The following is a 16,650-nucleotide window of genomic DNA, read 5'->3' on the forward strand; positions in this document are numbered from 1 at the left end:
GTCAGGTAGCCGTTACTTGACGTCTTTAGTTACTTTAGATGATGAGCAAGATTTAATTATGCATTTCATCTGTAGAGTTCAGGCCACATCACCTTTTTCGAGTTTCTATGGTTCACAGATTTGAAACACGAGAGAAAAAGATTAGCGCGAATTTTACGACTTTTTTTCCCCTCTTTTTTTGTTCTTTTGCCATTGTTTATCGAACAAGCGTTACGTTGCTGCTGTCACCGTACTAGTAGCAGAATTAAGTATGTATGTGGGGTGGGTTAGTTGGGCATTTGAAGACAACATGAAATGGTGAACGGGAAAAATGAGAGAGAGACTGACGTACCTGTAAGAAAGTTAAAGCAGCTTTTTGCCTCTCCTCTAAAGCAAAATTGAGTATTCTGGGACGTTTGAAGTTGCTGCGTGGAAGCAACTTGCGAGTTTGATCCACCGGAGAGCCTCATTACCTGTTAGAACAATTATGTACAAGAATATTTAATCTGAATAATTGTCAATATTCTCACGCATGTACCAAGATTCTTATGTGCCAGACAAAGGTGAAGAGACTTGCGAAAGTGTCTTCCAACAACAGTTGAGCAGCGAAACTAAAATAAAAATGAATTCTTGAAGGAAATCTACATCAACGAAGTGATTTGGATCTCTGCGTGGTATGCGAATGGTACTGCTCAGTACGAGCGATATGTACACAGTATATCGATACACGGACCATTTGGTACCGGACGAAACATGCTATAGTACTACAATCGATACACTTGATGTACCACTCAATACGGTATTGCATATTGAATGCTTGCGAGTTATGAATATTCAGCTTTCAAGGAATATGCCATCATACAAATTAATGAAATGGTAATGTGGCTGATGAATTTAAAATAATAATGAATGTGCGGAGGGAAAAATTTGGGTTTTCCTCTCCGAATAAAATTTCCAACATTACCAATCTCCAGTTTCACCCGTCAGTAAAACGACCGAGAAAACCAATTACAACCAAAGCTTCAACTGTTGATTCAGATCACCCAAAAATCAACCGAAAATTCATAAAAACATCAAAGTTTCTAAGATGTAGATGATCGATAATTGAACACTTCAATCAAATTTGGAAATTGTTTCAGGCACATTAAAAAAAATGAGTGGGCATTAACTGGTGGATCGCCATGATAGACGTACATGGGGATGATATAATGTCTGCCATGCTGCACATTCAACACTCCAGCATCTAGATGGAACCAACAACCAGCAAACACAGTATATCAATTAGGAGGATACCGATAACAAATAAGGAATAGTATCGGCTGCAGGATTTCTTTTTCTGATGTAGGAGCTCAATTGCAGCAACCACCAGCTTGAGCTGAGGACCCATCCCTTCCCCCTGATGGAGCTGCGGTTCCTCCATATCCGACTTTGATTCCATATGACTGCAGCAAGAATATATACTGATTAAAAGAGGTGGTGGAATCTTAATTATTTCGACACAAGGTTATCTTAATATGAAAGTAAAGTCTGTGTGCATAGATGTTACACTACTGATGACACTAGAATGGCATCCTGTTTTTTTTTTTTTCTTCTAAAAGGAAAAATTGTAATTACTTGGCAGAAACAAAACAACAACCTCCCCTTATACAGAGATCATCAGTAACAAAAACAAGCAGAGGGCTAGTCTCCTTGCAAAAACTGATTATATTTAGTAGATCTGCATAATTGGCCAACCAATTAGCCACTCTATTACTTTCCCCAAACACATGACTAATAGGAAGGATCAAAACTCTGTAAGATTGAGAATGTCTTTGATTACATTCAAAATATGCCTAGGAGCTGTACCCAATGTCATTATGTTAATCACCGATTCACCATGGTGAACAATGAAATAAGCTGAACATCTGAAATCACATCATTGTCATCAAATGCTCCACTTTCACAATGCTATGATGCTCCATCAAAGATGTTAGACTGCACAATCTAGACTACATATGTTTACCACTTTTTGAGCTTTTTCACGACAAGAAAACAAGTGACCCGTTTTATGCCTATTAGGATCAACAATTCCCTGGTTGAATATGTGCATTTAACTTCAACATGTATAGGAGATATCAATTGATAGAAACCTGTATTTATCAACTGAATGAAAATACGCGAAACCCACTGGCTTATGTCTGCTAGAGTATTATTAGCATTAAGTTTGTCACTTCAAAGTTCAGGTCCAACATTATCAAAGTTACCTCATTTGATACATCAAACACGCCATCCTGGATTTTTTTGTATATTGTTGCTGCAGTGCTAATAAATGCCTGTGACAATGACAGATATTAGAACAAGTATATAATTAATTGGATGATAGAAGTACTATCAGAGCAACAAGGCTCTATCACCTCCTCAACATTTTGTGCAGTTTTTGCTGAGGCCTCCATGAAGATTAATCCATGCTCTTTGGCAAATTGTTCTCCTTCCTCAGTGCTGACAGCTCTTCTGTGAGCCAGGTCACATTTGTTACCAATTAGCATGATTGTCATATTAGAATTGGCATGTTGCCTTGCTTCTTCCAGCCAGCTTGCAAGATGATTGAATGTCTCCCTCCTGATAATAAATCACGAATGAGCAAATTCACATTAGCAAAGTAATTATAGCAATGCAATCCAAATCACTTCCTACCTAGTGATGTCGTAGACAAGCAGTGCACCGGCTGCACCTCTATAATAGGATCTGGTAATTGACCTAAACGATTCCTGACCTGCCTGAAATTTTCAAAAACTTTGAATCAGGTGAATTATCATGCCAGTTGACGAGGCACATCTTGAATTGATGAAAAGAACAACCAAAACCACACAGTCCTATATCTGTAACACTGATCAAGGTTACGAGCAATGCCAATTTCTTGATTGACGGATGAAAAAGGCTAACCCTATCAAGCAACAAAACTGACTAATTTTTTAATGTCATTGCGGCTGATGCCAGCATGAAATTTTCATAAAATTTGCATAAAATGAAATGTCATGGCGGTTGACAAGGGACAACTTAAGTTACTGAAAAGAACAGTTATAATCACACTAAGACCTATATCGGTAAAAGCAATGATCATAGTTACGATCAATACCAATTTCTTGATTGACTGATGCAAAAACTACACATACAAAACAATAAAATTGACTATAAATTTGTTAAGACACATTAATTTAGTTCCAAATCAATCATAGCAGTCAGACACTTTAATTTAACTAAAACTCCACTAAGAGTTTCACTGAGCATTCGATTCTATCAGACCACCAAACAATCAAGACCATCTAATTGGAATACATCATAAAATTCATTATAACATTTCTGTATTAAGCAACTATTGATGGTAAAGTAACATATTGTTTATTATAGTGCTGCATCACGGTTAAAGATGAAAGTATCATAGAGTTTCTAGGAATGTACATAAATTCCAGGGAAACACTGGCCACGTAGCAAATCTTATAACAAATAGATGTTGGATGGGAAGAAGATGAACAAGATTGTTGGGCAACATGAGAAACATGAGGCCTTTCTTGTGTAATTTACATAAGTGTCTTTGTGCCATCTCCAAACCCCTCAATTGATTTGAGAGACAACATTAAGTCAAAAGAAACAAATGTGAAAAATAAGAGAATATGATGATACTAACCGTGTCCCAGATCTGCAACTTGATGGGCTTGTTGTCAATGGTTATCATTCTGGCTCCAAATTCAACACCAATTGTTAAGTCATGTACTGGTTGGAAACGCTTGTCCGTAAATTGCAGAAGAAGACATGATTTCCCCACTCCTACCAAGGTAAACAATTGGAGCATCGGCAAATAAATGTTAAATAGAATTCTCTTAAAGTGAATTTATCGAATTTGATATGAAGTAGCAACACACAAAAGGAAAAAAAAAAAAGACTATTCCATAGAATTCATAGAACGAAAACATTGTAATTTGATATGGTGCAATACAATCTTGACAAAAAGCATGATCTCAAGATCTTATCTCATAGATCTAGACATCAGAGAAGAACTCCAATGAACATATCAAAGGAACACCGAAAGGAAAAGCCCACAGTGGTAAAGGGGTGACTAGTAATGCAACCAAAAGAGTAAATCGCAGCATCGAGACAGATCATTACCGACAGAAACCACAAAAATTCACATATAATGAGAAGAAGAAATCGGAAAAATCAAAAGAAATCGCTCCATTTTCACAATTTATCGACAGAAATATTAGATTTTACCATCCAAACACGCATATAAAAGCACCCAATGCGTAGATGCATCCTTCATATAAAAAACCAGAAAACAAACAGATCGCCGTCTTTTTTTTGGCCGAAATCGAGAGGAAAGAACCTGTATCGCCGATGATGATGTATTTGAAGAGGTACGCGTACGACATCGCGATGGGATCCCAATTCCCCCCGAAATCTCCCCTCCTAGAATCGACCAACCGAGGCCAAAAGCAGAGATCAGAGATTGAAGCAGATCCAGAGGAGGAGAGGAGAGGAAGAGAGATCGAATCGATCGAGGGGTAACCTGCCGGGTTTGCGTAGAGAGAGGGGTGAACGCGTCGGCCAGCCTCTCTCGTTCGTATTTTAAGGTCGTTATTTGGCTGTCGCTTACTCCCACCGTGCCAAAGGTAACAGAAACCCACCCCACAAGAAACCCATCGATGGCTCGTCCAGTAACTTCGATTCTCCTATCCACAACCTTCCATCTCACTTGTCCCGTCATCACAGCCGTCTATTGATCCGAGTCCCGTTCACTGATGGTGGGTCCCTGCGCTTCTCGTCTCATGCGATAAATGGAATGGCATATGGAGATAACGAGGCATGGAAGGTCGAGATGAGATCGTCCACCATTTTCGGGAATCCGATCTGCATTTATTTGGATCGGAATTGCCCAAATCTGCAGATTCCGAGTCCAATTCTCGTCAGCGTCACATCGGATTGGGTTCGCTCTTGATTCGTCGACAGGCGTCGCTCGTCTTCTCGGGTGTAAACGAGGGTTCGCGAGAGTTAACTGCACGACGGGGACGGGGACGGGGATAGCTGAAGCAACCGTTCTCCTCCTCCAGCCGTGCTATTCGAGCAGCTCCCTGTCGTCATGCCTAGGATCGAACTCCTCGTATAATGCCTTCACGCGATTCGATTCGGTCCGTATATTTTCGAAAGTTTTGATCTTTAACGAAGATGGGATGTATAGGGCAATTATTTTTCCTTGAATGTAGTAGCTTAATACTTAATGTTTTCCTTTCTAGCGTGATCTAGATGGGAGTAGATGGAGAGAGTTTTGATGATGGTGGAAAAAGTTCTGCAGGACTCGACGGAGGCCACAGTATCGGTGGAGGTTCTGTGATGTGGTCTTGGGAAAGGTGGATGCAAGGTAAAGTTTGACTCTTTTAGTGTCCCACGGTTTATTTGATTGCTTATTGCTACGATTTCGCCCAATGAACTGTGAAAATTATCTGGCTTTTGTTAAGGTTCCTTCAGACGAAGACCGAAAGTTTTTCTTGATGTTATGGGTACATTCTTATGAAGTTTAGAAACTTTTTGGTCCATTGGACACCAAAGATCATAACTTCTGTTGAAATTAACAAGTCAAGCAATGTTTTAGATCTGGATTTATCCTTTGCTGGTTGTCAAGGAATTAATAGTTAAGACTGATTTTATGTTCTTTCTAACCATTGTAGCTTATTCGTACACAAAGACCCTATACCATACAGCTAGCCAAAGCAAAATTTGAAGTTAATAAACATTGAAGGGAAAAAATCTGTATATTTCCCTGTGTTATCTCTTACTGTCTTAATAGGGAAAGGTGACTATTAGATAGATTATGCGCCTACTTCAGAAGCATCACATTGACTATGGAGGTAATCTTCTTCCCTTTCAGAAGCATCAAAATTCACATTTTCCCCTAAGATTCAATTAGCATTATTTATAGCTTGAAGCAGCCTTTCACCAGATGTTGAAAACTTTGGCTTTTAGATGAGAAAATAAATTTAGTTGGATAGCAGCAGCATAAAATCCTCAAGTCCTAAATTTTTTATTTTAGTTGCAGGCATTCTTTTGGTTGTTCAGATCCTGGAGGCCATATTCTATTCAAAGGCTCTGATATGTTTTATCTCGCCATTCCAATTATGCTCTAATCTCTCTTTCTCTCTCTCTCTCACACTCTATCATCCATTCACTTACAGCTCATCTGGAATTTGAATGAACCAAATCTACGTGTTGGCCCATTAGGTGACATAATTTTGTGGTTATCACACCTGCCTCATACAATTTTTTTGTCTCAAAATACTTGTGTTACTTCTGATCTAGTGAACATATAACAAAATCGTGTTCCCTTCTATGCCAACATATTCTTCTTAGTTCTTATTATGCCAATTCTCTGGATATATTCTTTATTTCTTGGCGTTTTGCTTAAAACGGTTGACTATTATTATTGCTGTCTTATACATTTTATGTGGGGCAGCTCAGTGTAAACTCAGCAGAAAACACACAGGAATCACTAGTAATTACCTCAGACTAAAGCAGTCTAGTCAAGAGATCTCCCACTTGCATTTGTCAGGAGAGGATTTACCAGGGTAGAGCCAGGATAGTCATGCAGTAGGGCCACGAGTCTAATGGAAATTTAATTGAATCATTTGATTGTAATGATTGCTAAGAAAAAAAAAAATAGTTATGTTATAGGATACATGGTTGTGTGTATGTATCAAAACAGATGCTATCATAGACAACGATTACTGGACATGAGTGAAACAACTCATATACTATAATTCTCTCTTATATATTTAAGCACAGATGCTGCATCAAAAATCATTTTGCAGCAAAATACAAAATCAAGAGATACTATGAATTGTAGAGGTTTAAAAGGATAAAGAAAAGCTTACTTTCCAGTGATCAAAGAACAACAACTAACTTGGAATATTTAGAACATATTTAAATAAAATATTTAGTACAAAGGTCGTGTACATTGGCCATTCTGGATCTTGCATTGGCAAGAGCCTCATACATTAGATTCACCCATTCTTCTTTTTGATAGTTGAATGAAATATTTAATTCGTCGACACAAGACAGCATGACCTTCATGCTCCATAGTTCAAGACAAGCACTACGAAAAGCATGTATCGAAATGCTGTTGATACAGCTCAAGTTCTTGCACCTGAATGATGCGTGCCCACTTCTATGCCTTGTTACATCATTTTTGGTTGATGCACAAGAAAATTTTATGACGATAAGCCTAGAATTCTTTACCAAATTATTCTTCCAGATTGAATTACTGATTAATCAAGATTTTACAACTGCTCTGTATGGCTATTATTGAAGTTTTTGTACTTTGGACTACACTTCTGTACCGCAGTCAATTTTTCATCAGACTTGTTGTCATCATGGGTTCCTCTTCTCTTTTATTTCCTGTCACTGCATAGAGCAGCTGATTGAATACTTTATCTTCTCCTCCATGGTATCACATATGGAGCTCCTGATAATAAACCCGTTTGGCAGTTTCCAGGAAAGAAGTTTATAAAAAAAAAGAAACAACAGCTCAATTTTGTTGCTTTTTTTCACTCGTTAGTACTCTTTGATGAGATATCTGTCTTATCTTTGTCACTTGCAGTTTTGCTGTCTTCTCTCTTTTTTATGTTTCTTCACAAAAGTCAGATCTCTTCACTTTGAACTCTCCCACTTCAAGTCTTGCTTTATTAAACTGTTTGTTTCTGCTGGAGAACCTAAAAATTTGCAAGGTTCCATTTAATTTGCACCTTGTAAATTACCATAGAAGCCAGCAAATTCATGATTGGCGGTTCTCTGAAAATGAATGATGTCTGGGTTCATGCATGTAACTGCTTCTAGATGGTTTGAACTGGAATAAGTGGTGCAATTAATGATTGCTTTGTTATTTCTAGATCAACTTAGTCTATGGATTCATGCATAGCTCCATGTTTGCTTCTATAATTCATCGCAAGTTACAAAAGTATTTTTTTTTTCTTTTCTTACACTTTTACCTCTCTTTCCTGCAGCAATTCTTCTACAGATCACAAGCATTTGATACTAACCAACTTCAAATTGGGAAGCTCAAAGATTTCCGGATCAATCTATTGAATGATTAAAAACTCTAATTGGAAACACATGGTGCCTTGTTTTCCGCCCTCAACTTGGAACCAAGTAGTCATCTCAAACTTGGAGCATGGTCCATATGTGTACCATATTTGAAGAACAAACTATGTTCCAAACAGATGATTGATTACTAGTACAGTGTTAAACTTTGTGCTGCCTTGAAGTTGATAGAAATCTCAAGTCGTCCTCCCGCGGTCCCCACAGTTGGCACAAGCTGCTATCAAAGCTCTTTTTCATATTAGCTCCTCTCCGAGTCATACTTTTCCACTTCTTTTGCCATGACATGAGCAGCTTCTCCTTTCCTATTCATGGAAGGAAATTTTGGGACTGTTACTGGATGATAAATAAGAATTATTTATTCTTTAAGGATTTGAAATACCATATCTGCCCTGAAAATTTTGACAGATCAAATATGTTCCAGTCTTTGACAGAAATTGTCTAAGCTTGTACTCTTAAGACATCAAACTTTCTCAATTGTCCCTGTAGAACTATCAAAAAATTCGCATTCATTTACCAACCTCATTGTCTGTGATTTATGCCTCTCAATCAACACAGCTTTGATTGTGAAGTTGGTGGTAGCGGCCAATTGCAAACCAACTTTAATAATTAACATTGGCCCCATTTGGTCCTTCAAGACTGACCAATGTTGATGGCAGATAAAAAAGGGATGAGAATGAGGAGGTGGAGAGATGATAAAGATGAAATGAATATTTATATAATTTTCTCTCATTAAAACAATTCTCAGAACATGTCTTATCTAACATTTACTTGGCAAGGAAATATGATTTTTTAAGGTATATTATGAAGCTGATTGTAAGTATGAGGAAAGAATGCCTTCATTAAAGGAAACCTTAAAGGTAAAACTATTTTATGTGTTCAAAACAATGGAAGTCTCCTATTCTAAGGAAAAGGATGAAATTTCAAGCATTCAACCATTGATAAGTTTGATATAAAAGTTGATGATACCAAATATTTTTGCTCCCTATTCTCCTTCCAAGAACTGCTCCTTTCTTTATATTTTATATTGTTCTTGTGTTAGATATAAGTTTAAGAATTTAGATCTGAGATCTATTCATTCATGAGCACGCCACCTGGGAAATGTCGACACTCTATTCGCAAACAAGCAGACCGCTGTCGGTGTACGGACATGAACAAGACCTCCTTACACTGTTACCCCGAAGTCAACACAAGCCGTTGACCGCAATTTGTTGCATGTTGACTTGGTATCTCTAGCTTCTTCTCCGAGTCTTCTCCTCCACATCGTCACATTAATGACACCGTGTGTATACAAGGCACCACAATCTTCTCACCGAACCCAAGACATCAGTTTCTTCTCCTCCAAGTTATATAGGCACCGCAATCCTTCTCGTTGAAGCCAAGACATCAGTTTCTTCTCCATCCATCAAGAACAGGGAACATGAAGGTATGCAATTGTATGCTTATTACATGTACTGTTTCCTCTGTTTCGTTCTGAGAGAAAGCAGTATATTTTTTGTATAGTTAGATTCGATAATCTGCTAACCGAGGAATCATATGCATTCATCAATCCTTGCAGCAGAAGATAGTGATCAGAGTGCAAATAAAGTGCGACAAGTGCCGATCCAAAGCCATGCAGCTCGTTGCTGAAGCAGGTGCGCTGCTGAACAGAGAGGAGGATACTGTTGTTCATCATATCATCTCGCATTAAAAACTTTCATGATTGTTGCAGACGGGGTTGATTCAGTTGCGATAGAAGGGGAGAACAAGGATCAACTGGTGGTCGTCGGCGACGGCGTCGATCCCGCCAACGTGACAATAGTTCTGAGGAAGAAAGTTGGCCGCGCAACCATAGTGAAGGTGGAGGAAGTGAAGAAGGATGCAGAGAAGAAATCAGAAACCACGGTGCAATGGTATCCCAATTACCCTCCGTGTCCTCAGACGGTGTGGTATGATTGTGAAAGCAGCAGCTCTAATCCAAATGCTTGTTCCATCATGTAAACAATGGATCATGGAGGTCCAAAAACATACCTGCTTTGCTGCTTTGATTTCATGCTAGGAAATAACAAGGACATGATACTGTTTGCGATTCCAAGTTAGGGGGAGGATTTTGTGGTGTGGTCATGTCGTGTGTACGTGAAAGCTTTTTCCTTTTTATTTTCTTCTTGCTATGCGTCATCTAATTTGTTTGTTTCCTCATTAAAGTTCGAGTAATATATTGAGATATTATTAATGTCTTTGGAGTTTGTTTACTATTTTATTAAATTCATCACTGGGTTGAATAATTTCATCCTTATCTTCAACGTGTGAATTTATCTAAACGAAGATAAGTATATATAATATTTAATTAAAGATTAATTAGTTATACCTTCTTAAAGATTAATTAGTTATAAAATAACATGGTCTCGCTCTTGTCTTTATAAGAGTTCGTGTACTTGACCTTTATCTAAAGAATGCTTTGTACTTCTACTCTATGTTTCGTCTTCTATATTGATTCTCTTAATACGGTTTAAGTACTTCACCAAGTTTCACCTAAGTTACTCTACTTCTTAGTTTGCATTAAGTTGATGGTAACCCTCGTATCCATCATTTCACATGTTAGCCCTCCATTGAGTTCGATCTCTACGTCGACTCTAAGTATGTCTTCATCTAATATTGTTTACGGTTGCTCCACCACTTGATCTCACAATGTGTCCACTAACTCGTTACCTTATAGGAGATCATGTGATGACTTTTCGTCACTCATTGAAACCATTGAGCTTTATAGAGCTATCATTTTGAGATACCCCTCTCAACATATGCGATCAATTACATATGATTCTTTCTTTGGGAAATTGAGACTTATTCCTCTTCGATATATGTTCTATTGGAGTAACTTTTCTCTTTGCATCTTTGATTTTAAAAGTCTCAAAGACCACCATCCCCATAGACTACTCCATCTTACTAAACAAACTGTGCACTATTCCACCACCATAAATGAACTTGCTAGATTGCAACTCTTCACCAATACAACCCCCGTTATGCCTCTCAAGGCCTAGCAACATGTTGAATTTACTATATACATCAGCCTCATACAAACATATCCTTCTCATGCTAAAGAAAAAGTTTCAATGCTCCATGATATTAAGTTTCGATTGTCTTAGGAAGGTCATGGATAATCCATCATCTACATATAAGCCATTGCATAAGAATCAAATTCTTTAAGTTAGCAATTCACCCCATATTTATGAGTTTTGCACAACTCTTTTAGTCACCGAGCAACTCATCCTTCTTTGCACGATATCATCCTTTGCTAAGTACCTCGCTTACCTTGAGCACTATCAAACTTGGTTGCAAACTTCGAGTAATAGCTCGAACTCAATCATCACAATCTTTGTACGCTATAAATTCTTCCTACCTCTCTTGTCCTCATGGTTCCTTTCGCTCAAAGGATTAGTCGTTCCTCTGAATATCAATCTCATATGCCTATTCAATTGAATGACTTATTTCCCTGTCTCTATGCTCGTTTCCCTCAAAATGATTATGCATGTTGGCTGCCCTCAACACAGCCTCGTTATGTTCCTTAAATTTACATACGAAGTATTTCTAAGTATGCTTATTTCACTCTGATATCATTTGTTACAGATTTAGCTAGTGTTACCTAAGTCGCGTGGCACCTCTACGTGTCTATTCGCAAATGGTCAATCTCCTCAAAACTTTTTATGATCCCTTAAAGACTTACAAAAGAGAATAAATGTTAGAGGAAGCATTTAACTTGGGATCCCACAAACAAACATTTTAACAGACACTTGATAGGTAATATAAATTATAAACACAGATTTCGTAAGCTTTTAATGGTTATACAACAAAGGATCCAAGATGATCCATCGTGGCCAAAAGTCCCCATAAGCGTTCATATGATACTACTATAGAATAAGGTAACGAACCAGTCCTAGACTTTATCCCAAATGCTTATCTAACCATGTGCCACCTGAGTAACTTCTAGGTGGTGTTAGCAAATACTTTATACTATCCTACGGAGTTAGAAATCTAAAAAAATGATTGCTTAGCTAGCTTGTTTCTAGAAAATTTTGTCCTTACACAATAACTATACATAACCTACATTTACATGATTGAAATAACCAAAAAACCAATTAAAATAGGGTTACTAAGCCTATTATAAACTATCTATATGCTATATAAAGAATTGAAAGATATAAATATATATAAATATGACATAAGGGCAATTATGTGATGCAAATGTCTATTGAGGTGGAGATGTTCGTGTCTTGTAGAAAAATTCATTTTATCATCTAGCAGTAGATGGTGGATAATACCCCATGACATAGATACTTATGTATTGTTAAGTTTTACTATGAGCGTTACCGCAACTTTGCCTATAGATCACAAAGAATATACCAGTATTTTTATTGCTGATCAAATTAAAGACCTTTGACAATGGTTATGACATGTGACTTTTGACTTGTAATCAATGATTTTTAGTCTTGGTTTCAACCATCGTTTAAACTAATGTAGTTTAACCATAAGAATTATAGTCATAGTTTTAGTTGTACTTAACAAGCTAAAATAGAGGTTTCAATTGGTATATATGTCCACAGAGCCATCCATGTTCATCTAACCAATGTTTCAGTTGAATTCTTTAAGCTTCTTTGGCTTTATGCCATCCACTAAGCAATGTTTTTTGGGAAAGCCATCCCACTAAGTCATGTTGGTGGCATCAGTAGAGAGCTGAAGGTTCATTTGGAACACACCTTATTGCTAGCATCGATCTTACTCTGAGGGGACCTTTGATAAAGTTGCTTGGACTAATAAACAGAGCAGAACTTTCCCAATCTGAACTTTCAGCGGAGCTGTTGCAAGATTTAGATGAACACAGAGCACAAGTTATTCTTTCCTACTGCTGTCAGATAAACAAAGATTTGTTCTTCAATGACAAAACTATTATGAACAAGAAATGAATGTTCATGCTCTGACTACATCATTCAGGTCAAGAAAAAAAGGTACCTGACTTCAGTGCAATCATCATCAAGTGTGCGTATGTTTGATCAAAACCAATGCATGAGAGACCAGGAGAAGAAGAAGAAGAAGAAGAAGAAGAAGAAGGAACTATGCATGTATAATCTTCAAGACTTCATTCTGCAACGTTTTGCCACCAGCACTCCATTTGGAGGAGCACTCAGCGCAACGTCGCAGCGAGGGTAGATCCAGTAAGAGAAGTGGCCTGCGCCCAGACTTGCCTTCACCTTGAAGGTTCCCCTAATACTGTACACGACACTGTTGCTTCTCACCTGCTGCTGCAGCTGGAGGGCAAGGCCAGGTGGAAGGGACACCTCGCTGGATACCATGTGCACCGACTCCAGCCTCGACTCGCCTGTCTGCTGAGCGAAAGGCTGCACCGCCTGGACCGCGATGATCCGGTCGTGGAAGTACAGCTCCACGCCCAAGTACTCGAACGTGAAGTCTATCTTGTGGTTTGGGTTGGAGAAGTTGGCGAGGAAGGTGAAGTCGCTATTTAGGTACGTGGAGGAGTCGATGTAGATGGTGTTAAGGCTTGCGGCGGTCAGATCCAGCGAGGGGTTCCTCGGCTTGACGACGAGGAAGATGATGAGCGTGATGACCCCCGCGAGGATGAGGAGAAGACTGAAGACGACGCACACGACTGCACCACACCATATCAAGGGGCTCGTTTTGTGGCGAGGTTGGAGGAGGCGTTGCATCCTCGTTCGCGAGTCGTAGAACTCCGACAACGGTGGCGCCTGCAGCGCCGGTGACCCTGGTTTCATGGGTGTGGTGGTGGCTGACTTAGGAGGTCGGAGGCCGTAAGGGGAGCTGAGACGAGGAGGCATCTGCGGAGGAGTGTGGGGGAGAAACACCTTGGGAAGAAGTAATGGGGTGAGATGGTTTCTTGGGGACTATGGAAGGCAAAGAGGAAAGAAGCTTTTGAAGGAGGGAATGGGCCATGCTGTGGTTGGTGACTCACAAAGGGAGCTCGGCATTTGAATAAAGTGAGAGGGAGATGGGAGCTTGGAAGAGTCTGCTTTCTCTTTGACAAAGCACTATAGTTAAAATGTTATGATATCATCAAACTATCTTTGAGTGATAATTATTAAGGGATTAATTATAAATTATCCTTGTAATTAATTATCTTAAGTATTTTTTTTTACGAAAGTAAAACATTGAAATCCCTATATATGGATTAATTAAATATTTCACATTCATAAGTATAGAGATATCAATGTTGCTTTTAAAAATATAGAACTACGATGTTTTAAGTATTTAATTACAAGGATCAATAATTTTGATTAGGTGATCAATGATTTCAAAGACTTGTAATAATGCTTGATACGTGGAATCACACACAAGTGCATGGTTGAACACACGATCTACTTCTTTATCGTGATAAATATTTTGATACTTTCTTATTATGATTATCTAATGGAGATCTCATCTTGCATGATACTAAAGGGCAAAAATAATATTTTATAAATAAAAAATAAATATAAAAAAATATGTTCGATAAGGTTTTGAATATATGCCACTATAAGAAAAGAAGAGATAGAGAGAAGGAAGAAAAGAATTACCTTTAATTTTGCTCCTATCAAAATTTGGCTTGACTAATTTAGTTAGTAAAGATTTTGAGAAAGAGGATTTGGCTTGACCATTAAGACATAGTTTCTTGTCCAACTGGAGTCTTAACTATATGTCATCAAAAACCAAAATAAGTGTGCTCGGAATTATAAAAAGAAAATATTTTTAAAATAATTTTAAAGTATTTGGATCAAAGAATCTACTAAGAGAAGATTAGACACTCTAATCACTATTTTTTTATTGATCAATGAAAATTAATAAATTATTTTTTTCAAAATTGGCACAGAAGATACATTTTATATATTGAAATTATATGTGCACAAACATAATTATCTAAAATAGTGATTTGAGTGTATCTTCTGAGCCATGGAAATGTGTTCATCAAGTTTGATACCTTATAATTATTTAATGGAGCTCTCATCTTGCACAATACTAGAGGAAAATTAGTATTTCCTAAGTTGGAAAAGTAACTTGATACCAAAAAAATATATCAGATGATGTTTTGAATTCTTATAGATAACTATGGTATACAAATATGCTAGCTAAGTATATGCCATTATAAAAAGAAAAAAAAAAGAAAAGAAAGAAAATAATGCCTTTCCTTTTGTTACCATTAAGATCTTGTTTGGTTGGCCTATCCCAAGTTGAAAAAAAATACTTTGAAAATAAATTTACAATATTTTGATCCAAGAATTTACTAAGAGAAGTTTAGACACTCTAATCATTATTTTTTAATTGATTAAAAAATATTATCAAATTATTTTTTCAAGATCTACACAGAAGATACATTTTATATATTAAAATTTGATGTTGTGTAAGCATAATTGCATTGTCATAGAAGATTGAAGTGTGGCTACCATTGTATTATGGATTGATACACAAAGATCATATAAAGTTTTATCACATTGAATATCATTTCAACCCAAAAGCATATGCACAAGATTTTTCAAACTTTATTTGAAAATATTTCTTATCCTTTTTGGAACTTCATCTTGCATATGAATATGTAATGGAAATATTTGCCTATTTATTTATTTATGGCTCAATCATCCATATAAGGTCTCAGATAATATTTTCCTATTCATCCCTTTTATCATTCTCAATATTAGGTCGGTTCAAATATCATTTAATTGATATAATAACTAATTCATTTGAATCAGTTTTATCGACTTTAAATTATGGGCGCTAGATATTAGTACATCAATCAAGTTGAACTTATAGTCAAATTTTTTTTTTTTTTTTGGTAGGGAATGTTACATATGGCAAAACAATGACAGATCTTAATCGATTAAAATTTTCTCTCCTATCTTCTTAGCATATTTGACAAACAACACAGTAAACATAAAAATTATAATTATACTATTATTTTTTATAAGACAGGCGAGAATAAAAAGTTTAAGATGATACATAATTAATAGAATTTTTTTCGTCTCTTAAAAAAAATATTATAATTAAATTTTTTATTGATCGATAATTATAATCAAGATTTATGACACATCTTACATAAATAAATAGAATCACAAAATCTCAGTCAAATCATTTGGTACACTAAGGTTGGTGTGCATTGATGTTGTGACTGAGACCCACACAGCCCACCTCAAATCATCTCAAGCATGCAAAACAAATGTTAGGCGAGAAGAGATAAGAATGCACCCATCAGTAAAATTTTGAGTAAGGTGATGTGCGAACTATAAAACATAATCGAGTTATCCCAAATCAAAACCAAAAATGATCGAGCCTCTACGAGTGTTGACATTCTAGAAATGCTTCCTCCAAAGATACAAAGGGGATCTCTCAATTTCAGCCTTCTAATATTCTTTGCTTTTTTTTTTTTTTTCTTTTTACTCTGAAATTTTTTCTAAATAAAAAATTATAGGAGGATACCAAAATAATTAGATAGGCTCATATCTTTCATCTCAGATGAATAATCTAAAAATACCCAACAAGTTCATATTGCTTCTTCTATATTCAAAATTCTATGTT

General features: G+C 36.9%; 3 protein-coding genes and 1 long non-coding RNA gene across 4 annotated transcripts; 2 read left to right on the top strand and 2 right to left on the bottom strand.

Annotated features, from left to right (window-relative positions):
* Window positions 1–1,073: 1,073 nt before the first annotated feature.
* Window positions 1,074–4,652, bottom strand: LOC135648693 (ras-related protein RABB1c-like). The gene is made up of 7 exons (XM_065166585.1): window positions 4,523–4,652; window positions 4,340–4,422; window positions 3,644–3,783; window positions 2,653–2,735; window positions 2,373–2,577; window positions 2,223–2,291; window positions 1,074–1,421 (listed from the first exon to the last, which is right to left on the bottom strand). The coding sequence occupies exons 2-7, from the start codon at window positions 4,383–4,385 to the stop codon at window positions 1,329–1,331; spliced, it is 636 nt and encodes a 211-aa protein (XP_065022657.1). The 5' UTR covers window positions 4,386–4,422; window positions 4,523–4,652; the 3' UTR covers window positions 1,074–1,328.
* A 179-nt stretch (window positions 4,653–4,831) lies between these two features.
* Window positions 4,832–8,479, top strand: LOC103999433 (uncharacterized). Its single transcript, XR_001975522.2, has 3 exons — window positions 4,832–5,141; window positions 5,247–5,371; window positions 8,007–8,479. It is a non-coding gene; the product is annotated as an uncharacterized LOC103999433 (long non-coding RNA).
* A 763-nt stretch (window positions 8,480–9,242) lies between these two features.
* LOC135648747 (heavy metal-associated isoprenylated plant protein 47-like) lies at window positions 9,243–10,312 on the top strand. Its single transcript, XM_065166669.1, has 3 exons — window positions 9,243–9,526; window positions 9,659–9,734; window positions 9,812–10,312. The coding sequence occupies exons 1-3, from the start codon at window positions 9,521–9,523 to the stop codon at window positions 10,078–10,080; spliced, it is 351 nt and encodes a 116-aa protein (XP_065022741.1). The 5' UTR covers window positions 9,243–9,520; the 3' UTR covers window positions 10,081–10,312.
* Window positions 10,313–12,923: 2,611 nt separating this feature from the next.
* LOC103999245 (NDR1/HIN1-like protein 13) lies at window positions 12,924–13,979 on the bottom strand. Its single transcript, XM_009420931.3, has one exon. It carries the CDS (start codon window positions 13,923–13,925, stop codon window positions 13,203–13,205), a length of 723 nt encoding a protein of 240 aa, XP_009419206.2. The 5' UTR covers window positions 13,926–13,979; the 3' UTR covers window positions 12,924–13,202.
* Window positions 13,980–16,650: the final 2,671 nt, after the last annotated feature.

This window comes from Musa acuminata, chromosome BXJ3-9, assembly GCF_036884655.1.
Source record: "Musa acuminata AAA Group cultivar baxijiao chromosome BXJ3-9, Cavendish_Baxijiao_AAA, whole genome shotgun sequence".
Lineage (NCBI taxonomy): Eukaryota > Viridiplantae > Streptophyta > Magnoliopsida > Zingiberales > Musaceae > Musa > Musa acuminata.

What these genes read in the sequence shown, in the direction of transcription:
- LOC135648747 (XM_065166669.1), top strand. An exon ending in GCAGCTCGTTGCTGAAGCAG is followed by an intron (nt 9,735 to 9,811) that starts GTGCGCTGCTGA and finishes TGATTGTTGCAG; the next exon opens with ACGGGGTTGATTCAGTTGCG.
- LOC103999245 (XM_009420931.3), bottom strand. Translation starts at nt 13,925, where the DNA reads ATGCCTCCTCGTCTCAGCTCCCCTTACGGCCTCCGACCTCCTAAGTCA.
- LOC135648693 (XM_065166585.1), bottom strand. Translation starts at nt 4,385, where the DNA reads ATGTCGTACGCGTACCTCTTCAAATACATCATCATCGGCGATACAG. An exon ending in AGTTGCAGATCTGGGACACG is followed by an intron (nt 2,736 to 3,643) that starts GTTAGTATCATC and finishes TGAAAATTTCAG; the next exon opens with GCAGGTCAGGAATCGTTTAG. An exon ending in CTTGTCTACGACATCACTAG is followed by an intron (nt 2,578 to 2,652) that starts GTAGGAAGTGAT and finishes ATTTATTATCAG; the next exon opens with GAGGGAGACATTCAATCATC.